The 22,044-nt window shown below is 32.5% G+C and overlaps 1 protein-coding gene across 1 annotated transcript in view; it reads left to right on the top strand.

The window, feature by feature from the left end:
• The first annotated feature begins 5,634 nt into the window (after positions 1-5,634).
• LOC108477360 (diacylglycerol kinase 5-like) overlaps positions 5,635-22,044 on the top strand; it is a 30,702-nt gene continuing 14,292 nt past the window's right edge. The window contains exons 1-9 of the mRNA XM_017779878.2: positions 5,635-5,790; positions 6,024-6,080; positions 6,179-6,388; positions 6,601-6,723; positions 7,226-7,354; positions 7,711-7,796; positions 8,369-8,492; positions 11,913-11,961; positions 17,490-17,572. Coding sequence (XP_017635367.1) covers positions 6,042-6,080; positions 6,179-6,388; positions 6,601-6,723; positions 7,226-7,354; positions 7,711-7,796; positions 8,369-8,492; positions 11,913-11,961; positions 17,490-17,572 — 843 coding nt within the window. The 5' untranslated portion in view covers positions 5,635-5,790; positions 6,024-6,041. The remainder of the gene's footprint in view (positions 5,791-6,023; positions 6,081-6,178; positions 6,389-6,600; positions 6,724-7,225; positions 7,355-7,710; positions 7,797-8,368; positions 8,493-11,912; positions 11,962-17,489; positions 17,573-22,044) is intronic.

The following is a 22,044-nucleotide window of genomic DNA, read 5'->3' as shown; positions in this document are numbered from 1 at the left end:
TTAATACAAATAAAGATTCGTGAAGATCAAATGTTAAATTCAAAACCAATATATGTCATTTCACATACCAATTAAATATGTATACTATAACATTTATGACATTCAAATAATGTGCCATTTAAAACCAATAGAAAAACCATATTAATCTTTTATCTATTCGGCTAACAAAAGTTTACCTATACATATTAATTTATTTTCGAATAGCCATCAAACCCACATACCCATACATATTTTTACTTTACACAATAAGCATATATCAAATATACCTCATATAAATAACCCACATACCCATACATATTTTTACTTTACATAATAAGCAAATACCAAATATACCTCATATAAATAACATGCAATTTAATTTACTAATGCATTACATGTTATAACACAATACACATCCATCTATTACTCTATAACTGAAACACATGATTAAACACCATCATATATATATATATACCTAAAGATGATATATATATCAAGTCAACTTATCATATACATAAATATTTATACAAGCAAATGCCGAATCACAAATTGGTTATAACCGTCTCATATAATTCCATCTTATAACCGAAGTTACAAACACATTATTGTAATAGTTTTCAAACCAACTCATGTTACAATTTATACTTCACAAGAATAAGGCATTAACCATAAATAGACATATATTCAAAACTTGAATCTTACATACCATGTAATAATCATGTCAAAACAAACTTATATCATGTTCGGATACAGCCAAACAACCTTTCATGCCAAATCACATATAACACATTGACCAAATACAACAACCAAATTCACATATACTTTTACCTATGCATACCATAGCCGAATTAGCCACATATTCATCCAAAATCATTAACCATTTCCAAAACATATAACACTTACCACAAACACCATTCATTAATAGCACATAACATTATAACCAAAATGAATTCAAACCACAATCAAACTTAACTGAATTCAAACATAGAAATTAAGCCATTTTCACATGGCTCAAATTATACATAAACCAAAATAAAACATTTTAAAAATATAATCCAGCCTATACATGCCATAGGTTTGAAAATTCAACTTATAAAATACCAAAAATAGTCAATAGTGTGATAGACTTTGCTGACGATCCCTGAGCTCGTAATTTGATCCAAAATCTATAAAACAGAAACAATATACACACACAGAGTAAGCTTTTATAGCTTAGTAAGTCACAAGCAAATAAACTATTCAATAACATGAACAATTCATTTAAAGTAAATCTAATTATACCAACATAATCATATTAAACCAAAATCTTATGATTTCACATATAACATATACTTTTTCATATAAATTTACTTATGGCCGAATACACATATATAAATGTTGACAAAATATCTTTCGATTTCAAAGCTAAATATCATTATGTGAACACATATACATATACTCTTGAATCATAATATGATATCGTATGCATATACATAGCAATGGTGGAATATACTTCACAAGGTATACATGTTCGCATTAGTAACTTACTTACCTTATTTCAAGTAAGTAATAAACCAATTCATACCTGATTATATTAGCTCATTTTGCACATTCGATCACAACTTACCGTTGCCCGATGAACCATTTGGAATTGGAAAGAACACTCAGATAATCACACATATCGTACAATGCCAACGTCCCAGACATGGTCTTACATGTAATCACATATCGATGCCACTATCCCAGACAGGGTCTTACTCGCACACATATATCGGAGTCACATATCGATGCCAATGTATAAAACATGGTCTTACTCGCACACATATATCGACGCCATGGTCTTACTCGCACATCACATATCGGAATCCTATGTCATGACATATGTATCCTAGCTATTCCTAAGGTTTATAGGGGTTTTCGAACGTTGTAACTCGATCGAAACGAATTCGTAAACATAGTTGCCAAGCTTATAAACATTCAGTTATTACATATATATATATATATATATATATATATATATATATTCACATATTCCAATTCAGCATATATAGCTCACATACAATTAAAATAAACAACGTCTATCTACTTATAAACTTACCTTGGACGATGAAAAACGAAACGGGACGGCTAGTCGACAACTTTAGTTTTCCCTTGATCCAAATCCGATTTTCTTTTTTATTGAAATAAATTAATATAAATTAAACTTATTTAATCAAATATTCAACCAAATTCATCCAAAAACACATAAATGAGGAAATTACCATTTTACCCCTAATATTTTACACTTTTTACAATTTTGTCCAAATTGCACAAAACACAAAACATGCAAAATTTGCACACACCATGCTTAGGCCGAATATTCCTAGTGTTCATACAAGTCCACATATTTCATTTATTTCACATTTTAGTCCCTCAATTTATTATTTTTACAATTTAGTCCTAATTACTCAAAATCATCAAAAATTCTAATACAAAACATGTTAATCTATCACATATCTTTTATTTTCTACCATCAAACAACAAAAATCACAAGATTTCAACAATGGAAGAACTCAAAATATTCACCAAAATCAGAAATTCAAGCATGGGTCTTGTAGATAACTTAGCAACGATATCAAAAACGTAAAAATTATAAAAAACCGAGCTACACACATACCTTATCAAGTTTAAACAAGGCCAAACCCTAGATTTCTTTTTCTTTTCTTTCTTATTTATGTTTCGGTCATGAACAACAATTATGAAACCATGTTTTATTTTTTATGTTTTATTATATTAACTTGTATTTCTAATTTACTAATTTAACCTTAGTTAAAATATTATACTTTCACATATATTATGTCCATTTCTGTCCACCTATATTAATAGTGGCCTAATTACATTGTAAATGCTTCATATTATAAAGACAACAATAATTTGGTCCTCACACATTAAACTATCAAGTTTTCATTTTACGCAATTAAGCACTTTTTATTTAATCGGACACTCAAACAACAAAACTAAATCACAAAAATTTCACAGATATAAATTCACACAGAAAATAATTTTAAAAATATTTTTTTGACTCGGATTAGTGGTCCCGAAACCATTGTTCCAATTAGGGTCTAAATCAGACTGTTACAAGTGCTGGGCACACATTCGTCGGTTTATCCGACTAGTGCTGGACGCAAATATCATTGGTTTATCTAACTAGACCTGGGCTCACTAATTATTTATCGGTTTATCCGGCTAGCATTGGGCGCAAACTCTTTTGAGGATTATCTGTTAGGCACCGGGTGTCGTGTATCAGCTGGACTATACAGAAAGGTTTGATGAACGATCTAAGGAGGATGGTTATAGGTATTACTAAAAATGATTATATTTACTTTACTAAAGATGATTATATTTACTTATGTATATACATTTATTCATTTGACGATATGATATGTTCTTGAGTTAGATTATTAAAGTTGTGAAGTAAATTCAAATGCTTTAGATATACTTGTATTTATTCAAATAAGTGAAGTTGCTTAATGTGGATTGGTTTGTGCTATAATATAAGTAAATTGTTGATTGATCTATGCAAAGCTATTAATATAACAAGTGATGTGAATTGAGATGTATGTTCAAACCAACTAAAGGTGAATACTTGTGAAAATTGAGTATAGTATGAAATAAAGTGATGAAAGGCATGAAATTGAAATGGTGATATCTTGTAATTGTATGTTTAGATAGTAGTATGATGATATAATTCAATTTGAGCATTCATGTATTATATCATGTCTTAAAATTTTTGGATTATAGTAATATCACTAAGTTTTACTCAGTGTGCGATTTTGTTTTCCGTATGCAGGTTAGGTACTCTCTTTTGATCGCCAACTGAGCATCCAATAACAACAATCCCGATCTCAAGTGTGGTGATGTTTAATTTTGTAATAGGATGTACCTAAGATGTCTTTGGTTGTTAGTTGTTTTGTGAATGTGATGTACATTGAGTTATAAGTATATGTTTATGTTTGAAGCTAAATGTTAATATGCGTTTTGACCAAATGCTTGATGTGTGTATGAAACTTAAAGCTTAGTGTCTTAAGTAGCTTCATGTTAGGCTAAATTGAGTGATTTTGACACATTTTAGATCCACATGACCAGACAAACGGGCGTGTGACTTGGCCGTGTGAGACATACGGCTAATACACGGTCGTGTGAACTTTGTAGTAAAAAAATAAAATTGCAAGTTCTTCTTTAACTTTTCAAATGATTTCTATTTGTCCCAAAATGTTTTTAAGGGAACTTTAAAGCTCGATTTGGGACAATTTGCATTTTAATGATTGAATAAGAATATGCTTATGATTACTTATGAATTGGTTGTTAAATGCTTTGATTGGTTGGTAATATTTCGTAACCCTATCCGGAAATAGATATGGGTTTGGGGTGTTACAGAGCAATTAATCCAATCCGTGTCATTCCCTTGGGTTGACAATAGGTCAAAGGACCAAATCGCAAAGGAATCAACATAATAGGGTAAAAATGAAATACAATAAAAATGCGCAGGACTAATTTAAAAACATGTTAAAATGCGGAATGGTCAAAATGGCAAAAAAACTCATTCCTTCAAAAACACACGGATCTAAAGGAGTTCGGGTCGAGTTGTAGGGCTAAGCATCAAAACGGCGTCGTTTTGAGCATTTTAAGCTACGCCCCAAAACGATGTCGTATAGTGTCCCTATATAAATTAAAAAAACTAAAAAAAAATTCATTCCACTGCTCTGTTTTTTTTTTAAAAAAAACCTTCTTCTTTTTTTTTTCTCTTAACTCTCTCCCTCTTCGGTCTCAAGGGCCACTGCGACCACCGGTCATCGGCAACGGCGACCGTTGCCTTTAGTGGCTGAAAAATACCCAAAACACCCTCTTTTGATCCTTTTGATTTCCTTTACTCAAATACAAGACTAAATACCCCTAAAACTTTACTGAAATTCCTAAAAAAACCCAAGGAACTCTTCGCTTTCTTTTCTCTGATAAAGCCATCGATGAACCCTAATGGGTTTGGAGACCCCTCGAATTGGCAGAGAGTCGCAGCCAATGGAGATGGGAGTAGAAACGGCGCGGTAAGTTTTATCTTTTTAATCTTTTTTTATTTTTTATAAAAAGAAAATAAAAATAGAAAAAAAAAGAAAATTGAAAATAAAAAGAACATATTTTTTTCATTTTTTTGATTCTTTGCTGAATTTCTTCATGAAAAAATTACAGCGTGTTTGGGAGACTTTTATAGCTAAATCGATTACATTTTTTATTTTTCTTTTCTTTGTTGTTGTTGTTTTTGTTTCTTTCTTTTTTTCTTTTGTAGGCACTTTCACGTGATGGTGACGAGGAGCTCTTCGGTGAACCATTATTGGGAATCGCATTTTTTGCCATTTCGATGAAAGGAGGGCAGACCTCGGGCGGCGTACTTGTTGATGTGGTAGAGGCAGCGACTGGAGGGAGTTTAGGGTTCTAGGTTTTTTTTTTTTTAAGTTTTGAGCTATTGGGCTGTTGGGGATTTAGGTTTTAGGGCTTTGTTTTTTTTTTTTTAATGTATTTGAACTTGTATTTTGTAAATGGAATCTTTTTAGAATTTTATTAATTTTCTAGTTTATTAATTTTTTTTTTATTTTTGATTTGGTTTAGTTTGGGTTAAGACGAGCGCTATTACACCTATAGGGAACAGACCAAGTCAACTCTGTCCTTTTACTTCTCCTATTTGAACGTTTCATTCATACAACTTTGAGATGGCAAAGTTAAAACGCTTTCATTGAATCACAAATCACACCTCAAGAAAGCCAAAGAAAAAAAAAAGTCTTATCCTTATTCATCTGTCAGGTATCTCTTAAATCTCTCTTCTCTTTGTTCTGTAAAATTAAAATTCAGCCTCCAATCAACAATCATTTGTTTTTTCAATTTTTAGCAAGCAAAGAGGCTTCAGCTCGAATCTTTATTGCTTCTTTTTGTCCTCTTGTTTTGCAATTCATACGTTGTTTTTATTGATTTTTTTTTTAATTTAAGCCTTTTTTCCTTTTTACTTACTATCAATTAAGTTGTGATAAATATTTCAGGTGGTATAATCAATCTCAATGTCCCTGATAAGAGGCTGGAATTCATTTAAACGCAAGGTATAATTCAATGATTGGTGCAGCTACTTCTACTTCATTTGTTTTAACTCCTAGTAATTTTTTGTGGTACGACAATCATTTATCATTTGATAATGCAGTTGGAGCCATTAATGGCTGGCTCCAAATACGATGCTGATTTCTTGAAGGAATTCTACATTCCTACCTATATATTTAGCGGCGAAACAAACATCTCCGATGTTCCCGATGCACCTAAGTATCCAGTGTTAGTTTTTATCAACTCCAAGAGTGGCGGTCAGTTGGGTGGCGATCTTCTTGTAACATATAGAACTCTCCTCAATGAACGTCAGGTACGTTTAATGCTTGTTTGACATTGCTTTTGAGCTGTTCAAAAGCTCTTTTTTGACAATCAAACACACTGATTTATTCAACCAAAACATTTTAGAAAGTACGTTTCGAATCAAACCAATAATTTTACCTTATATTTTTTTTGTTCAAATAACCTTATCTGATATATTTGGATATTTTGCTTTGGGATTGATATCAGTGTGACTGATTTCAGGTTACCGATCTGGGGGAAGAAGCCCCTGATAAGGTGCTTCGTAGACTTTACATCAGTCTAGAAAAGCTGAAACAAGAAAATGATAAATTTGCTGCAAAGATTTATGAGAGATTAAGAATAATTGTAAGTCTGTCTTTCTAGAACGAGGCTACAAATAGCCAGTACCGGTAGTGCATTATTGTTACTTAAACTAGAATTTTTTCCCGAAATAATATAGAAAAAAATTATTTATTGGAATAGTTTGAATTTTTTTTATTTATTGGAATAATATAGTCAATTAGGGTGACTATAAGGCAATAATTGTGTCAGAAAAAGACATTAAATCCTCATAATCCTAAATTCATAGTCGACATGTCGGTTTGGGTTCTCAATAACCAATCATGTCGAAATTTTAGAATTTCTTTTTAATTTTTGAATTTTAAAGAGAATATTTTTTTATAATTTTAATTTTAAAAATGATTTTTATCTTTTAAAATATATAATTTTAAACTATACCTTTTTATCTTTCATTTTGATATCCACAAATAATACCTAAAATAATTTTTCCTCTATCCCCATTAATTCAATCATTATTTATACCGTTACTACTATTTTAATTATTGTTCACTTCTAGCTTGATCTTTAGGTTGCTGGTGGGGATGGAACAGCTGGCTGGCTTCTTGGGGTTGTTTGTGATCTTAAATTATCACATCCGCCTCCAATTGCTACAGTTCCTTTGGGAACGGGAAACAATCTGCCTTTTGCTTTTGGTTGGGTAAGAATTTCTTTCAAGTGATAAAATGAGGATTCAAGTATCTTGATATGTTTTATTACATGGAACAATCAATAAGTGGTCATGGTGTCATGTTTTGGGCACAGGAAGCTTTAATTGGCTCGGAAGCCTTCGAATATTTCATATCTCAGTTTTGTTTATTGTTGTCTTTCCAATATGGATTTAAGGCTAGGCCCTTTCCAGGGAAATTTGTAATGTTTGCTCTTCAAGTTTTTCAAATTCTTGATCAGCACTGCAAGTGGTAATAGGAATATTATAAAAGTCCCTATACATGATATATATCCAATAATTTATGAGCAATTGAGTGCTTGTCTAACTTGTAGTTTTCTAAATTGTAGGGAAAGAAAAATCCCGAGACTGATCGTAACTCTGTGTTGTCATTCTTGGATCAAGTAATGAAATCAAAGGAAATGAAAATAGACAAGTAATGTAGTTGACATCTCTCTCTCTCTCTCTCTCTCTCTTTACCAGGTTATGGTGTAAATTTTCTCATGTAGAAATCATCGGTTAATCCTCTGACTATGTACGAATATGGTAGGAAGTTTACAGTGGGAACAAAATCATTAATTACTAATATGGTAGGAATTTTACAATAGGGAAGAATCGTTAATTACTAATGTGCAACTGTTTTTTGATAAATGATATCTACTGGGAAAGATGTAGGATATAAAAGGAGTCCTTCCCTAAAATAACTACAACATTGAGTGAGCAATATTTTCTTCTCTTTTGATTCTTTCCATCATTTTCACTAAAATTCTACTCTTAAGGAAGCCAGAATTAAGAAGCATTTTTGCTTACCATGCTTTCTATAACTCTCAAAGCCTGATATATTGTTCTTTCACTTGTATTTCCCCCCTCTGTGGGGATATAATGTCTTATTTTGGAAAATATTCTCCTTACGACGTATGGTTTAGCTTATTATTTTTCAATCAATATAGTGTTGACTAATATATAAAACTTCAATCAGTTACTGGTAAATGCATTTTTTTCGTTCAGTTGGCATCTTCTCATGAGGATGAAAATTCCGAAGGGAGGTTCCTATGATCCTGTTGCACCTCTTGAGCTACCACACTCTTTACATGCTTTCAGTCGCGTCTCTTTAACAGATGAACTAAACATGGTAAGACATTCTACCATTACCTTTGTGTCTCCTTAGAGTCGTTTCTCTGTGTCACTTTGTTTTTTGCAATTAAGAAATTGTATATTTTCTTAAACCTTAAGGCCATCTCTTGTTACTAACAACTGAATATCTTGTTTCTAATTTCATAAGATTTTTTAATATCTTTTGTTCTTTGAATATTTCTGTTAGTTTAGTGGAGAATTAATGGAAACATAGAAAATAAGAATGTAAAGGATGATTGAATTCATTAACCAAAAAGGATGATTGAATTCATTAACCAAGCAGCCCTTATATACATGTCTCATGTAACAAACTCAACCAAATTTGAGTTTCTTACTCCTACTAACAAGCTAACAACACCTAGCTTCCTACTTTTACTAGTAAGCTAACAAATCTCCCTAGTACTTAGTCATGTTAATGATAAAAAGAATTTGCAGCCTTTGAGACACTGACATTCTCCTCCTGACTCAAGTGTTGCAGACACCAAGTTTATACCTAAGAAACTCAAATCGACTAACATGGAAAGATTTAGTAATTTATCATCTAATCCTCTAATCCACAATAAACCAGTTCCTTTAACTTTTTCAGTATTCATCTTCCATGAATTCCTTCTTGGCTAGTGCAACTTCAAGAGCTACCTCTAGTTGTTTCTTAGCTTGCAATTTCATATCTAGATCATCTAGATCAAAATTCCACATTTCAAAATTATCAGCAACTGCTCTAGAAAAGTCATGAGAGTGGTCAAAGTGCCGTTCTATCCTCTAAATTCTTGTGTTATCTCTATACTTGCGATTAACACCATTTATGGTTTGATTAACAGATCTTCTCGCAGCCAATAATTCCTTCTTCAATTTTGCATTTTGCACTGAAAGCCTGATCACCTCACCATCTAAATTCTTAAACTTAACAACAGTTACAGATGTCAATTTTTTCGCATAAGAAGATTTTTCAGTCAGTTTTTTATTTTGGAAACATAACCCATTATTCTCTTTTGAAAGTTTCTCCTGTTCTAGTTTAGTTTTTCGCTCTCGGTCTTTTGAGATTGAATTTTTTTCGTAGCTCATCAACATCTTTTTCAGATATTTCATGTGCATAAGATGATAGTTTATCATAAGAGAGAGATGCTAATTATTGCTCCAAGAGATTACCTTTGCATGCAATTCCTTATTCTTAGAATACTTATTTTGAAATTATTCTTGAAGGATACAATTATGTATTGATTTTATCTCAAGCTCAAAACTCTTTCATTACATTGTGTCATCAATTTCATAACTGTTAGTTACATTTTGACAATAATGCATTAAAAAGTGAAGCTTCCCCACTCTCAATTGTGTGTTTCTCTAAAATCCTCACTTGATTCATTTTTTCATGAATCTTTCTTTCTAAATTTTGAAGTTGAGATTTTGAGTTATTAGGATAATTTGCAAACTGGTCCAATAGGTATTTCAGGGTATTGGAGTTAAATGTAATCTCTCCAGCAAAACTCTTAACTTGCTCAGTAAGAAGGTCCATTTGATTTGATTTCATTCCTCCCTAACACTTGGATGCCACTTCCTCATTCTCGAGTGGATTCAATGAGAAAATCTTCTCCTACATCTTAATCCTAAACAATTCATTGCCACTACAGTCAAGGATTAGACACATCCCTCTATAAACATGACCTTTAATCCCTTCTCTACTAATTGCTCTACACTTAGCAAGGTTTTATCAATCTTAGGTACAAAAAGAAAATCTAAAACCTAGTTCCAACACAACTCTCTATTGCTACTGTACATTTTCCCTTCACTTCTAGGTACTTTCCATTTCCTATCCTTACTCTTGACCTCGATGAACTGTCAAGGTCTTTAAACAATTTTTCATCACAAGTCATGTGGTTGGTGCAACCACTATCAACTAACCAACTGTCACATAAAGTGCTTGATGAGAAGTAAGAGACAACAAACAACTGGTCCTCTTCCTTTTTAACTGCAGCTTGTGCTTCACCTTACTGTTGATTTCTTGTTTCCTTAAAGAACCACTCAATGTGCCCCGTCAAGTTACACATTCTACACTTCACATTTGGCCTCCCCCAACACCTAAAATGAATTTAATTTTGTTTTCTACAATACTTACATGAAGAATACTTGTTAGAATTTCCAACACCATTACCTTTTGCAACAATTTCTGAATCACTATTGCCGTCAATTTTCTTTCCTTTCCACTTTTGGTCATCTCCTACTTCACTCTGTTGCATCTTAGCTTTCAATGCTCCTTCTATACTTCCTTCTTACCTCCTTAGCTTCCTCTACTCTTGTGCTTGTAAAGTACTGATCAACTTCACTACTCTCAGTTGAGTCAAGTCCTTGGTGTTCTCCAAAGAGGCAATAATTGATTCATACTTCCCAGGTATAGAGACTAATATTTTTTTGCACCAGTCTAGAATTAGAGAGATCAGTCCCAAGAACCTTTACCTTGTTAGCTATATCCACCAGCTTGTCAGAGAATTCTTTGATTAACTTAGACTCCTTCATTTTGTAAGCTTGCAAATTCTCTGATAAAGTTTAACACCTTCATGCTCTCGATCCTCTCGTCTTCTTGATACTCATTCTTGAGATAGTTCCATATCTCTTTTTCTGATCCAAAAGCCATAATTCTATTAAATATGGTTGGTGAAACCGAAGCATAAAGGTAAGCGTTTGCCTTAACCTTCTTGGTGGTTCTCTCCTTATGCATTTTGATCTGGTTCATAGTTTGAATATTAGGAAGTAGAGTCACCTCAGAGTTTTCATCAACAACTTCTTAATAAGCAAAACCCTCCATGTATGCTTGCGTTCTCATAACCCATACTTGATAGTTCTCTCCATCAAACACAGGCAAGGTTAAGACAGACATGTTACTTGATCCCGATTCCATTTTCCTCAACACCTCACAAATGTATCTCTTAGTTTCTTAGAACTCTCACAAAACTTTTCTTACAGGTCCCTCAAGAAAAAGAGCTCTCAATACCAATATTGGTTTAGCAGAGAACTAGCAGAAGCATAGAAAATAAGAATGGAAAGGATGATTGAATTCATTAACCAGATAACCCTTATATAAATGTCTCAAGTAACAAACTCAACCAAATTTTAGCTTCCTACTCCTACTAACAAGATAACAACACCTAGCTTTCTACTTTTACTAACAAATTAATAGCTCTTACTAATAAGCTAACAAATCTCCATAGGACTTAGTCAAGTTAATGATAAAAAGACTTTGCAAACCTTGAGACACTAACAATTTTCAGTAACACAAATCCTTCCTAGAGTCTTTGGTCAAACTTGCAGTCAATGTTTTCTACTCGATTCCTAATATTTATAAAGAAAATGCAATATGTGAAAGCATTATTGTAACTTATAATTTTTCATTGGTTTGCATTCTTATATGAAAGTTTTTTCTCCATAGGAAGGTTACCATACATTTCGTGGGGGATTCTGGAATTACTTCAGCATGGGTAAGAGTAGTTTCCCTATATAAAGTATTAAAGTTGTTTGTTGCTAACGTGAAGTTGTCCTAATTTTCTTCAGAAGTATCTTATAATTGTGGATGCCTTCAAAATGCTTCTGTTTTTGTAATGATACTTTAAGGTGCAATTGATTATACTTTTTGATATTACAAAGTGACCCTTTCATATTTCCTTTACTTTTCATTGCGTAATGGAATTAATCAATCTTGTAAAGAATATATGATATTATAGAAGATATGATTGAATAGAGACCTTATGAAATTTAAGGTTTCCTAATGTGTCTAGTTCCATTTTACATTTGGATTAGGATCCTCTCACTGTAAGTGAAAGGTAAGATCCTCATGTAATCGCCAAAAGACTTTAACTATTATGCAAGTTAGCACTTTCATTGCTATCTTTATCTTAAAATCCAATTATAAAACAATAGATTTGGTTATCTTTGTCCTCATTTATCTTGATTATAGGTTTTATTTCTAACATGAAAAGTTGTTGACTGCTTAACCCTTATTAGTACTGTTGGACAAATTAAGTGGAGATGATAGAACTGGGGACTTGTATGTTTGTGAGCACCATAATGCCTCTATTTATATGCACTTAATGAATACAATTCGAAGAGCCACAACCTTTCATATGGGACATACTCCTTGGGAGAAGCATTTCCCATAGAAATGTATTCATTGGATGATAAATCATCACTTTTGATTTGAATAATGCTTATGAATAATTAAATTTGTAAGATGATAAATCATCACATTTAAATTTGACTAGTGTTCATATTAATTTGCAATCTATACTTTCCATCAACCCCCCACTAAATTGCTAATTCCAAAAAATAATTACACAACAATTTTGCATAAACAAGGGTGTCCACAGATTGAACCTTCTTTTAGTGAAAACTCTCAAAGTATCAACAAAGTAAATGGTGGCTAGTCGCTTGAACCATCACTCTTAAAGTTAATACCGAAAAAAATTCACCCATAACTGTAAAGTATTAGAGTAAGAATTTAATTTGCTTTAGCACCGTTTTGGCCATGTGCTCATCCCATTTCATGAACATGTACGAGAGAAAACCATAAAGAAAATTTCGTTGAAGTGACACCACTTCATGTCCATATAGCTGGATTTCATGACAATTAATATCCATCTATTAAGAGTAAAACTCATCCTCTTAAAATATAAACACTAACTCTTGATTCTTAGTGTACGTTGTCATTCGATAACTTGTTATTACCCTTTGAACCTTGAAACTAACTTTTGGCTAGAATAAGGTAGGGTTTCCATTATCAATGATGTGATTACAATGATTTTAATCCCATCTTAGCGGTGATACTCTTAACCAAATTCCTTGACAAACCTTTTGTCAATGGAGCCGCTAAATTGTCAACTGACTTAACATAGGTAACAATTATCACACCATCCTTAATTAATTGTCTCATAGACTCATGTCTCAAACTTATATGTCTGGACTTTCCATTGTACACCTTATTGTATGCTCGAGACATGGTAGATTCACTATCACAATATATGGAAATGGTGAACCTACATTGTGGCCACAACTTTATATCTAGCAAGAAATCTCTTAGCCATTCCGCTTCTTTGCCAGTAGCCACTAAGGCTATGAATGCAGCCTCCATAGTTGAATGTGAGATGCAAGTTTGTTTCTTAGTGGCCCAACTAATGTGTCCACCTCCAATTATAAACATCCATCCAATTTTTTTTGTTTTATTAAGATACCTAAAAATTCTACAAATTCCTTTCCAATGATCGGTACTAGGACAATTTGTAAATCTCGCCAGTTTACACATAGCAAATGCGGTATCGAGTCTAGTGCAATGCATTACATACATTAGACTTTCGATTGTGCTGGCGTACTCAAGTTGCGCTATAGCCATGCCATTATTCTCACTTAACTTGAAGTTTGAATCGTATGGAGTGTTTGAATCCTTGATATTAAAGTGTTTAAACTTTTCCAATATTTTCTCAATGTAGTGAGATTGACTTAGTGCAAAGCCATTTTCATGTTTTTACACCATTATTCCTAGAATTGTATCTACCTCATTGAGATCCTCCATTTTAAATTTCAGGGCTAGATACTCGTTGGTCTCACGAACACCTTCTATGTTCGTACCAAAAATCAATAAATCGTCTACATAGAGACAAATAATTACACCATATCTATCGGTGAATTTAAAGTAAATACATTTATTACTATTATGTAAAAAAACCATTTGACAAGATAACTGAGTCAAATTTCTCATGCCACTGTTTAGACGCTTGTTTTAAACCATATAATAACTTGATCAATTTACACACCTTATGTTCATTTCTAGGAAGGACAAAACCTTCTGGTTGCTCCATATAGACTTCCTATTCGAGATCACCATTCAAAAAAAACTGTCTTAACATCCATTTGATGTACATGTAACTTATGGATAGATGGAAATGCTAAAAGAATTCGAATGGAGGTCATCCTAGCCATTGGTGCATAGGTGTCAAAATAATCTAAGCCTTATTTTTGCCTAAATCCTTTAGCCATCAACCTAGCCTTAAAGGTTAAGAAACCTCTTGTTGGAGTATTCTTCCTTTTAAACACCCATTTACACCCGATAGGCTTCGATCCTTGAGGAAGATCAACTAGAATTCAAGTATTGTTGGATAATATTGAATATATTTCATCATTAATCGTCTCTTTCCAAAATGTTGCATCCCTAGAAGTCACGACTTCACCATAGGATTGTGGACCACCATCCACATTAAACATTATGGGGATCTTCTTAATTACGGATTCTCTATTTCCTTTAACAAGGAATGTTAGAGATTGTGAGGAAATGAAATCAAGACTAAAGTCTTTTACTTTTCTCACTATTTAACTTTTCCTCGGCTCCGTATCCTTATTATCACAAAGACTTCTTTTGGTTTGATCACTTGAGATCGTTAGTTGATATCTTTTTCTGAATCTGTTGAATCATTGAAATCTTTATTTTCAATGAATACAACATCCCTTGTTTCAATTATCGTATTTGACACTAAGTCAAGAACACGATAAGCCTTAGAGTGTTGGGCATATCCAACAAATGCACCCTTGACGACTCTTAAACCTAACTTTGTTCTCTGTTGGTCGGTAACTCTATAGTAAGCCAAACACCCCCACACTTTGAAATAATCTAAGTTTGGCATCCGACCCTTCCATAACACATATGGAGATACTTTAAATTTTCTCGATGGTATTCTGTTAAGAGTATAACACACAGTCAATAATGCTTTACCCCATAGATTATATGGAAGTTTAGCATTAACAACATTGAGTTAACCATATCTACTAAAGTACGATTCTTTCTTTTCGCCAAATTATTTTGTCGCGGAGTATAAGGCGCGGAACATTCATGTACCACACCTTGTTCCTCACAAAATATATTAAATTCATTTGAAAAATATTCACCACCTCTATCACTATGAAGCACTTTGATTTTCTTACTAAACAAATTCTCAACCTCATTTTTAAAACATTTAAACATATCAAAAGCCTCGTATTTACTTCTCATGAGATACACATAAGTAAATCTAGAGAAGTCGTCTATAAAAATGATAAAATATCATTTTCTACCTCTTTTTTAGTGTTCCATTTAATTCACAAAAATCGAGTGAGTTAAATCTAACACTTGTGAATTCCTTTCACACTTATTAGGAAATAACTTTTTAGTAATTTTTGATTGAATACAAATTTCACATTTATTCTCAAACTCATTATTACTTAGACTTATATAACCATTCTTTTGCATATATTGTAAAGTTTTAAAATTAAAATGTGCTAAACACGCATTCCACAAAGGATAAGATTCAAAAATATAAACAGAAAAATTAACTTTATTCATATCAATGCTCAACTTGAACATACCCTCGTTAAATATATATCACTTTTAAGCAAGACAAACTTATTGGATTCCAAGATAATCTTGAACCCCTTGTTACATAGAATACTTTCCCCTTGTTACATAGAATACTTACGGACACTAAATTCTTTCTCACATCGGGAACATGCAACACATTAGTCAAAGTCAAAATTTTCCCAGATGTGAACTTGAGTTCCACTGTCCCTTGACCGAGGACCTTAACCGGTTGATAGTTGCCTATAATCAATTCACAGTTTGCCACTAGTTCATAACTTTTGAATTTTTTTCGGTCATTACACATATGGACAGTAGCTCCAGAGTCAAGCCACCAATTACAGGACTTATCAGTCATTACTATGTTGAGTTCAGTAATCATACCGATCTCTAAATTTTTTATTCCTTCCGTAACCATGGCCACTAAGTCTATGCCCTTCACCATATTGGTTTTGGAAGTTGTGGCATCTTGCTTCTTTTTAAGAAGTCTACAATACTTAATATAGTGTCATTTCTTATTGCAATTGTAACAATTGCGAGTTCTTTTCTTCTTGTCTTGCACGTTCTTGGTCTCGAATGTGGCCTTTCATTTGCTATTTCGAGAGTTCTTAGATTCACTCACATGGTTCACTTTAGAACTTTGTGAAAGATATGCCGTATCACGCTTCCGAGTTTCCTCTTCAATACACAAATGCCTAAGTATTTTCTCCACAGTGAAGTCTTTTGCCATATGCAGAAGTTTCTTCCGATAATTGTTCCAAGACGAGGGCAACTTCAAAATGATAGCCCAACTTGTAAAAATTCTGGAATAACAACTTTCAAGTCACGAAGCCTGCTTACAAGGACTTGTAATTCATGGACTTGATCTATGATTGGGATACTATCGAGCATTTTGAATTCAAAATACTTCATCATTAAAAATTTTATCAGTACCTTATCGTTCGGTATTGTATTTCTCTTCAAGAGCTTTCCATATTTCCACCGAGGATTGCATCGACATGTAAAGATCATACAATAGATCAGACAAGGTGTTGGGGATGTGTCCTCGACATGTAAAATTGTCTTTTTTGTGCTTCTTCAACTCAGCCACTTTTGCAATCTCTTCAGAATTTGCATTAGGGGCGAGATCCTCCACCGGCTTATAGGTTTGGATCTAGAACATACGCCACATTTAAGATAGTAAGAAGGAACAACATCTTGTCCTTCCAACAATTGAAATTTAAACCATCAAACCAATCAAGTTTCACAAACTATTGGTTCATCATTTTGAATGCGGTATCAGCCTTTGTCGCCATCTCCAAAATTAGTTCTCTTTGATTGTTAAACAAATTGAGTGGAGACGATAGAACTGAAGACTTGTATGTTTGTAAGCACTATAATGCCTCTATTTATATGCACTCAATGAATACAATTTGAAGAGCCACAACCCTTCATATTAGACATACTCCTTGAGAGAAACATGTCCTATAGAAATATATTAATTGGATGATAGATTATCACTTTTAATTTGAATAATGCTTATGAATAATTAAATTTGTAAGATGATAAATCATCACTCTTAAATTTGAATAGTGCTCATATTAATTTGCAGTTTATACTTTCCATCAAGTACTATTGTAATGTTGTGTGTAGGAATGGATGCTCAAGTATCTTATGCTTTTCACTCTGAACGAAAGGTGAATCCAGAAAAGTTTAAAAACCAGTTAGTTAATCAGGTATATTTCTGTCATAGTTTCATCTGCTTTGATTGGTTCATGTATGGACACTTGCAGTTAAATTATTAGGGTTTTCCTTTCTAAAAGATGTTACATGGGCTCCTATCTTACTTTTTGATGATCGTTTTATGATTCACTAAACTAGATTACGATTACGGCAAAGGCAAGTCCACCTGTCGATTGAGTCCAGAATATCGTATTCACAAGAACTAATAGTACTAGTATTAACTATCTTTCTATTATTTAGCCTAAAATAAATGAGATTTGTTTTAATCTAAATTTAACTAAACTAATTAACTAATGAACGCGACAGAGAGTGAATTGGAAAAATACTTGAAGAAAACTTATAAAGAGGACAATACCTAGGAAAGAATCCATCTAGACTTCACTTATTATTTTGACTCTAAATCAAACGATTTATTCACTTGCATTGATCTGAAGAAATCCCTAAATTATGTTAATATCTCTTTCGAGACTAAGAACAACTGACTCTAGGTTGATTAATTGAAATCTCTTTCTAAATAAAACTCCTATTGTCGCATTAACTCGTTTTATGGATTCCCCTTTTAGATTTGACTCTAATCCGACAGATTTATGTTGTCCTATCTCTAGGATTGCATGCAACTTGCTTAATTATGCTAGATCTACTCTTAAATAGGGACTTTTACTCTATTAAATAAGCACATCAAACTTGGATTAATATCCTAAAAATATTAAGGCAAGAATTAAGAATGCATAATTAAGAACAAGAACAAGTATTTATTGTGTAATCCAGATAATTAAATACTAAGATCCATCATAGATTTCATCCTCCCTAGGTATTTAGGGATTTTAGATCATAATGTAGTAGGAAAACATCTTAAAAATAGGAAAACAACAAAACATAAAGAAACCCAAAACTTTGAGAAAAATTGGAGGGAGATCTATAGTCTTGAAGGAGATCCTGCTTTTGAGCTGGTTCCGTTGGCGTTCTTCAAATAATTCTTGTGTTCTAATTTGCGTGTCCTATTAGGTCTTCTTCTAGTATGTATTTATATAATTTTAAATGCTCAGAAACCCTAAAAATTGGCTTTTTCTATGTGTTTGGGAAACAGGGAGTGATATCGACACGGGATGGCACATGGGCGTGTGGCCTACCCGTATAGATCCTGAAAACTTCGATTTTGGCCACTTTTTCGCTCATTTAGCTCCCAAATGCTCTCATAATTATAGAAACATGAATTTAAGGGATTAAGAGCATCAAATTCACTGATTTACATCATTAATCATCCATAAATGCATTAAGAATGGGATTAAAATATGTTACATTTATGGTTTATCACTTTTTCATTGATAAACATATTCTCTTTCAGCTTTAAGGACAATCTTTTTCAAGAATTAAGTTACTATCCATAACCTAGAAACTAGTTAGTAAGTTTTTCATGGTTTAACATCTATCGAGGAAATGAAGGACTTAGAAAGCATACATGACGCCAGATAGAGATGACAATATTTTCAAGGGCCTATGCCCAATTTTGTGGGATGATGGCATGTGGATATTCAAATGTTAGAAGATGTTGTTGAATTACTATTGTGATAGATGTAATTTTAGGAAATAAAATAGATTTAGATAAGCTTTATTTTAGGGATTAGGATATATTTAGATAAGTTGAAAAATCTATATAAGATCTAATTTAGGCTATAATCTTTGGGTACATTTTATTGTAGTAAAAATTTGATCTAGAACCCTGGGTGTTGACCTAATAGCCAGGGTGTCCACTGCCCCAGGTGTAGCTTGAATTCGAGTCACACTAGTCGTATTATTGTTAGGGCTTTGCCCTCTTATTATAATTCGCCAAAAAAAAGTCCAAACTTGAGATAATCAAGTAGAATTTTTAGAAAAATCTCTTCAATCTCCTTTTTTCTTCGTCACGTTACAACTTCTATTTCTTCTTTTCCCTTCTACTTCTCCTTTCTTTTCATAACAATCTCCAAATTCTATTCCCTTCCCATTAAACATCTAGCTGTTGTCAAGTTATCCGGCCAAGTATCGCCATTGGAAGCCATGCGTGTAAGTCACACGCTCCACCACAAATATTTTTCCCTCTTTCCATAGGTTGATGCTTGAGCCCAATTCCAACCACCACTTTTCATTCATCTCTTTTACAATGTCTTTCCCAGTATTTTTGACACCAATGAGACTCTCAATTTAGTGTTCTAACCAATGAGACTCTCAATTTAGTGTTCTAACTCTTTTTGATTTTTGGGTATTTCTTTATTCTTTCAACATCCTCGAAATATCATGTTCTCTGAAACTTCTTTGTTTTATTTTTCGTTTACTTGTTATCACTAATGTCAAATTACAAGGTAGCAATAGCTATATTTCTTAAGCCATTTTTGTTGAATAGTGGTTTATGAAGGTAAAGGTATCAAGATCATTTAGAACTGGATGCTAGAAAATTTGATAAGAAAAATAGGGATGTTTGGGCCAAATTTGATGCAGAACCATAAAGTCTATTGTGGCATTCTTTTGAGTTAAAATTACTTTGTTTAAGTTTGGAAAAACTTGTTACAAAACTTGGGCCAAGGCCAATATGCGAAATTATAAAGTTGCATCAAATCTTGTTCTTTTATAGCAAAATCAACAAGATATAACTAGCTATTTGAGGTAGGTTGAAACTTTGAAGGATGAATTTTATGTGCTCATGCATCTTTATAAAAATGTTAATGGCCAAGAAATAACAAAGAGAAGAATTTCATGGTACTTGCCTTAATTGGATTATGAGTAGATCTATGCCCTTTCCAATATCAAATTCTTGTTGTCACAATTATTATTACACTTGAAGATATGTTTACTTGTTTACTTTGCATCTCCTCAAATCAAGCCTAAGTCGAGATTGAATCCTTTGTTTTAGCTATATAGAAAATTAAGCAAAGAGATCATCAAAGAACAAAAAGGTAGAGGATTTATATCCAATTGTACTTATTGTAGACACTCAATTTTGCCCGGGCCCAGAAATAAGTCCAAAAATAAAAATAATAAACCCCCAAAAAAACGAAGTCCAAGTTCAGTCCAGAATTACAAATATAATTTGGCCCGATCGGAATGGCCCATTACTTGAAAAGATTTCTACAAGCTTGACTCATATGGAAATATAATCTTCAATGATATGCAATCTTAGATATGATACAATCTTAGATATGATTGCAATCTTAGATATGATATGCAATCTTAGAAGATATGATTTTGTAATCTTTGAGATTTAATTTTGTAGATACCTTTTAATCTTAACTGATGATGTAATTGATTTGTACCGTTGGATTTGAGGAGGTTCAACTATAAATAGAGGCCTTTCCCTTCATTGTAAACACACTGGAGTTTTGGGAAACAATAAAAATTTTTGAGAGCTTTCACTCAAATTTCTCTCCCTCTTACGTTCTTATTTTTCTACGGTTTGTTCTTATTTTATTCTTTGTTCATCTTCGTTTTCAACCCTTTTTATTTTGATTTAATCCATGTTTCCTGATTTTTTATATATTTTAATTTTTAATAATTTTAGTATCATATCAAACTCTTTCATTTTTAATAAATTTTTAGTATTACTCTTAATAAATTATTTTTTAAATTTTACTCAAATCATTATTTTTAAAAATATATTTTATTTAATTTTCATATTTTATCCAAAAGTTTTTCTAAAATGAGGCAATGTTTTTCGATTTAGGAATTAGAAATCGCCCTAACATGTTGAGTTGCGATTTCCGTTTGTCTAAATGCATAAAGTATCCTTCTAAATAGATTTTGTAAATCACGAGATGATTTCGATTTAGAGTTTAAGAATATTGTGTCCTATAATGTTGGATGTGATGTCTGTATTCTTTCGGAGCTAAAGAATCTCGATTTTCAACTTAAATAATTCGGTTTTAAAAAGGATCCTATTTTTAAATCCTTTCAAATTTTGACATTAAGACGAAAACTATTCAATTTGGTACCAATTTTGGGCGTATGAGAGTGCTAACCCTTCCTCGCAGACGTAACCGACTCCGAACCTATTTTCTTAATTTTCGTAGACCAAAACGTTTTATAAGGTGATCCAATCACACCTAAAAGGTTGGTGGTGACTCCGTTTTGTTTTTCAAAAGTCGATCCCCATTTTTCAAACATCCCTTTAAAAAATGGTTTCGATACTTATTGTGACACATGTGGTCATACACATGACACTTGTTAGGCTTTACATGTATGACATCCTTGTAATAATCAACTTATATAGAGATGAACTTTTTTCGCTACAACTACTCATACACAAAAGGTCAAATCAATCACATTAATTTAGTCAAATTATGATTAGTATTTACAATATCAAGCAGTGAAACAACAATCTTCCAACATAGTTCTTATTGCTCAACCAAATAATTTTTTACTTACCTAACTCAATCTTCCTCATATGGGACTTGGGTATTTGACTCTGATGCTTCCGACCATATTTTTTTATAAT

Source organism: Gossypium arboreum, chromosome 12 (assembly GCF_025698485.1).
Source record: "Gossypium arboreum isolate Shixiya-1 chromosome 12, ASM2569848v2, whole genome shotgun sequence".
Lineage (NCBI taxonomy): Eukaryota > Viridiplantae > Streptophyta > Magnoliopsida > Malvales > Malvaceae > Gossypium > Gossypium arboreum.
This window is presented reverse-complemented; position numbering and strand designations above follow the sequence as displayed.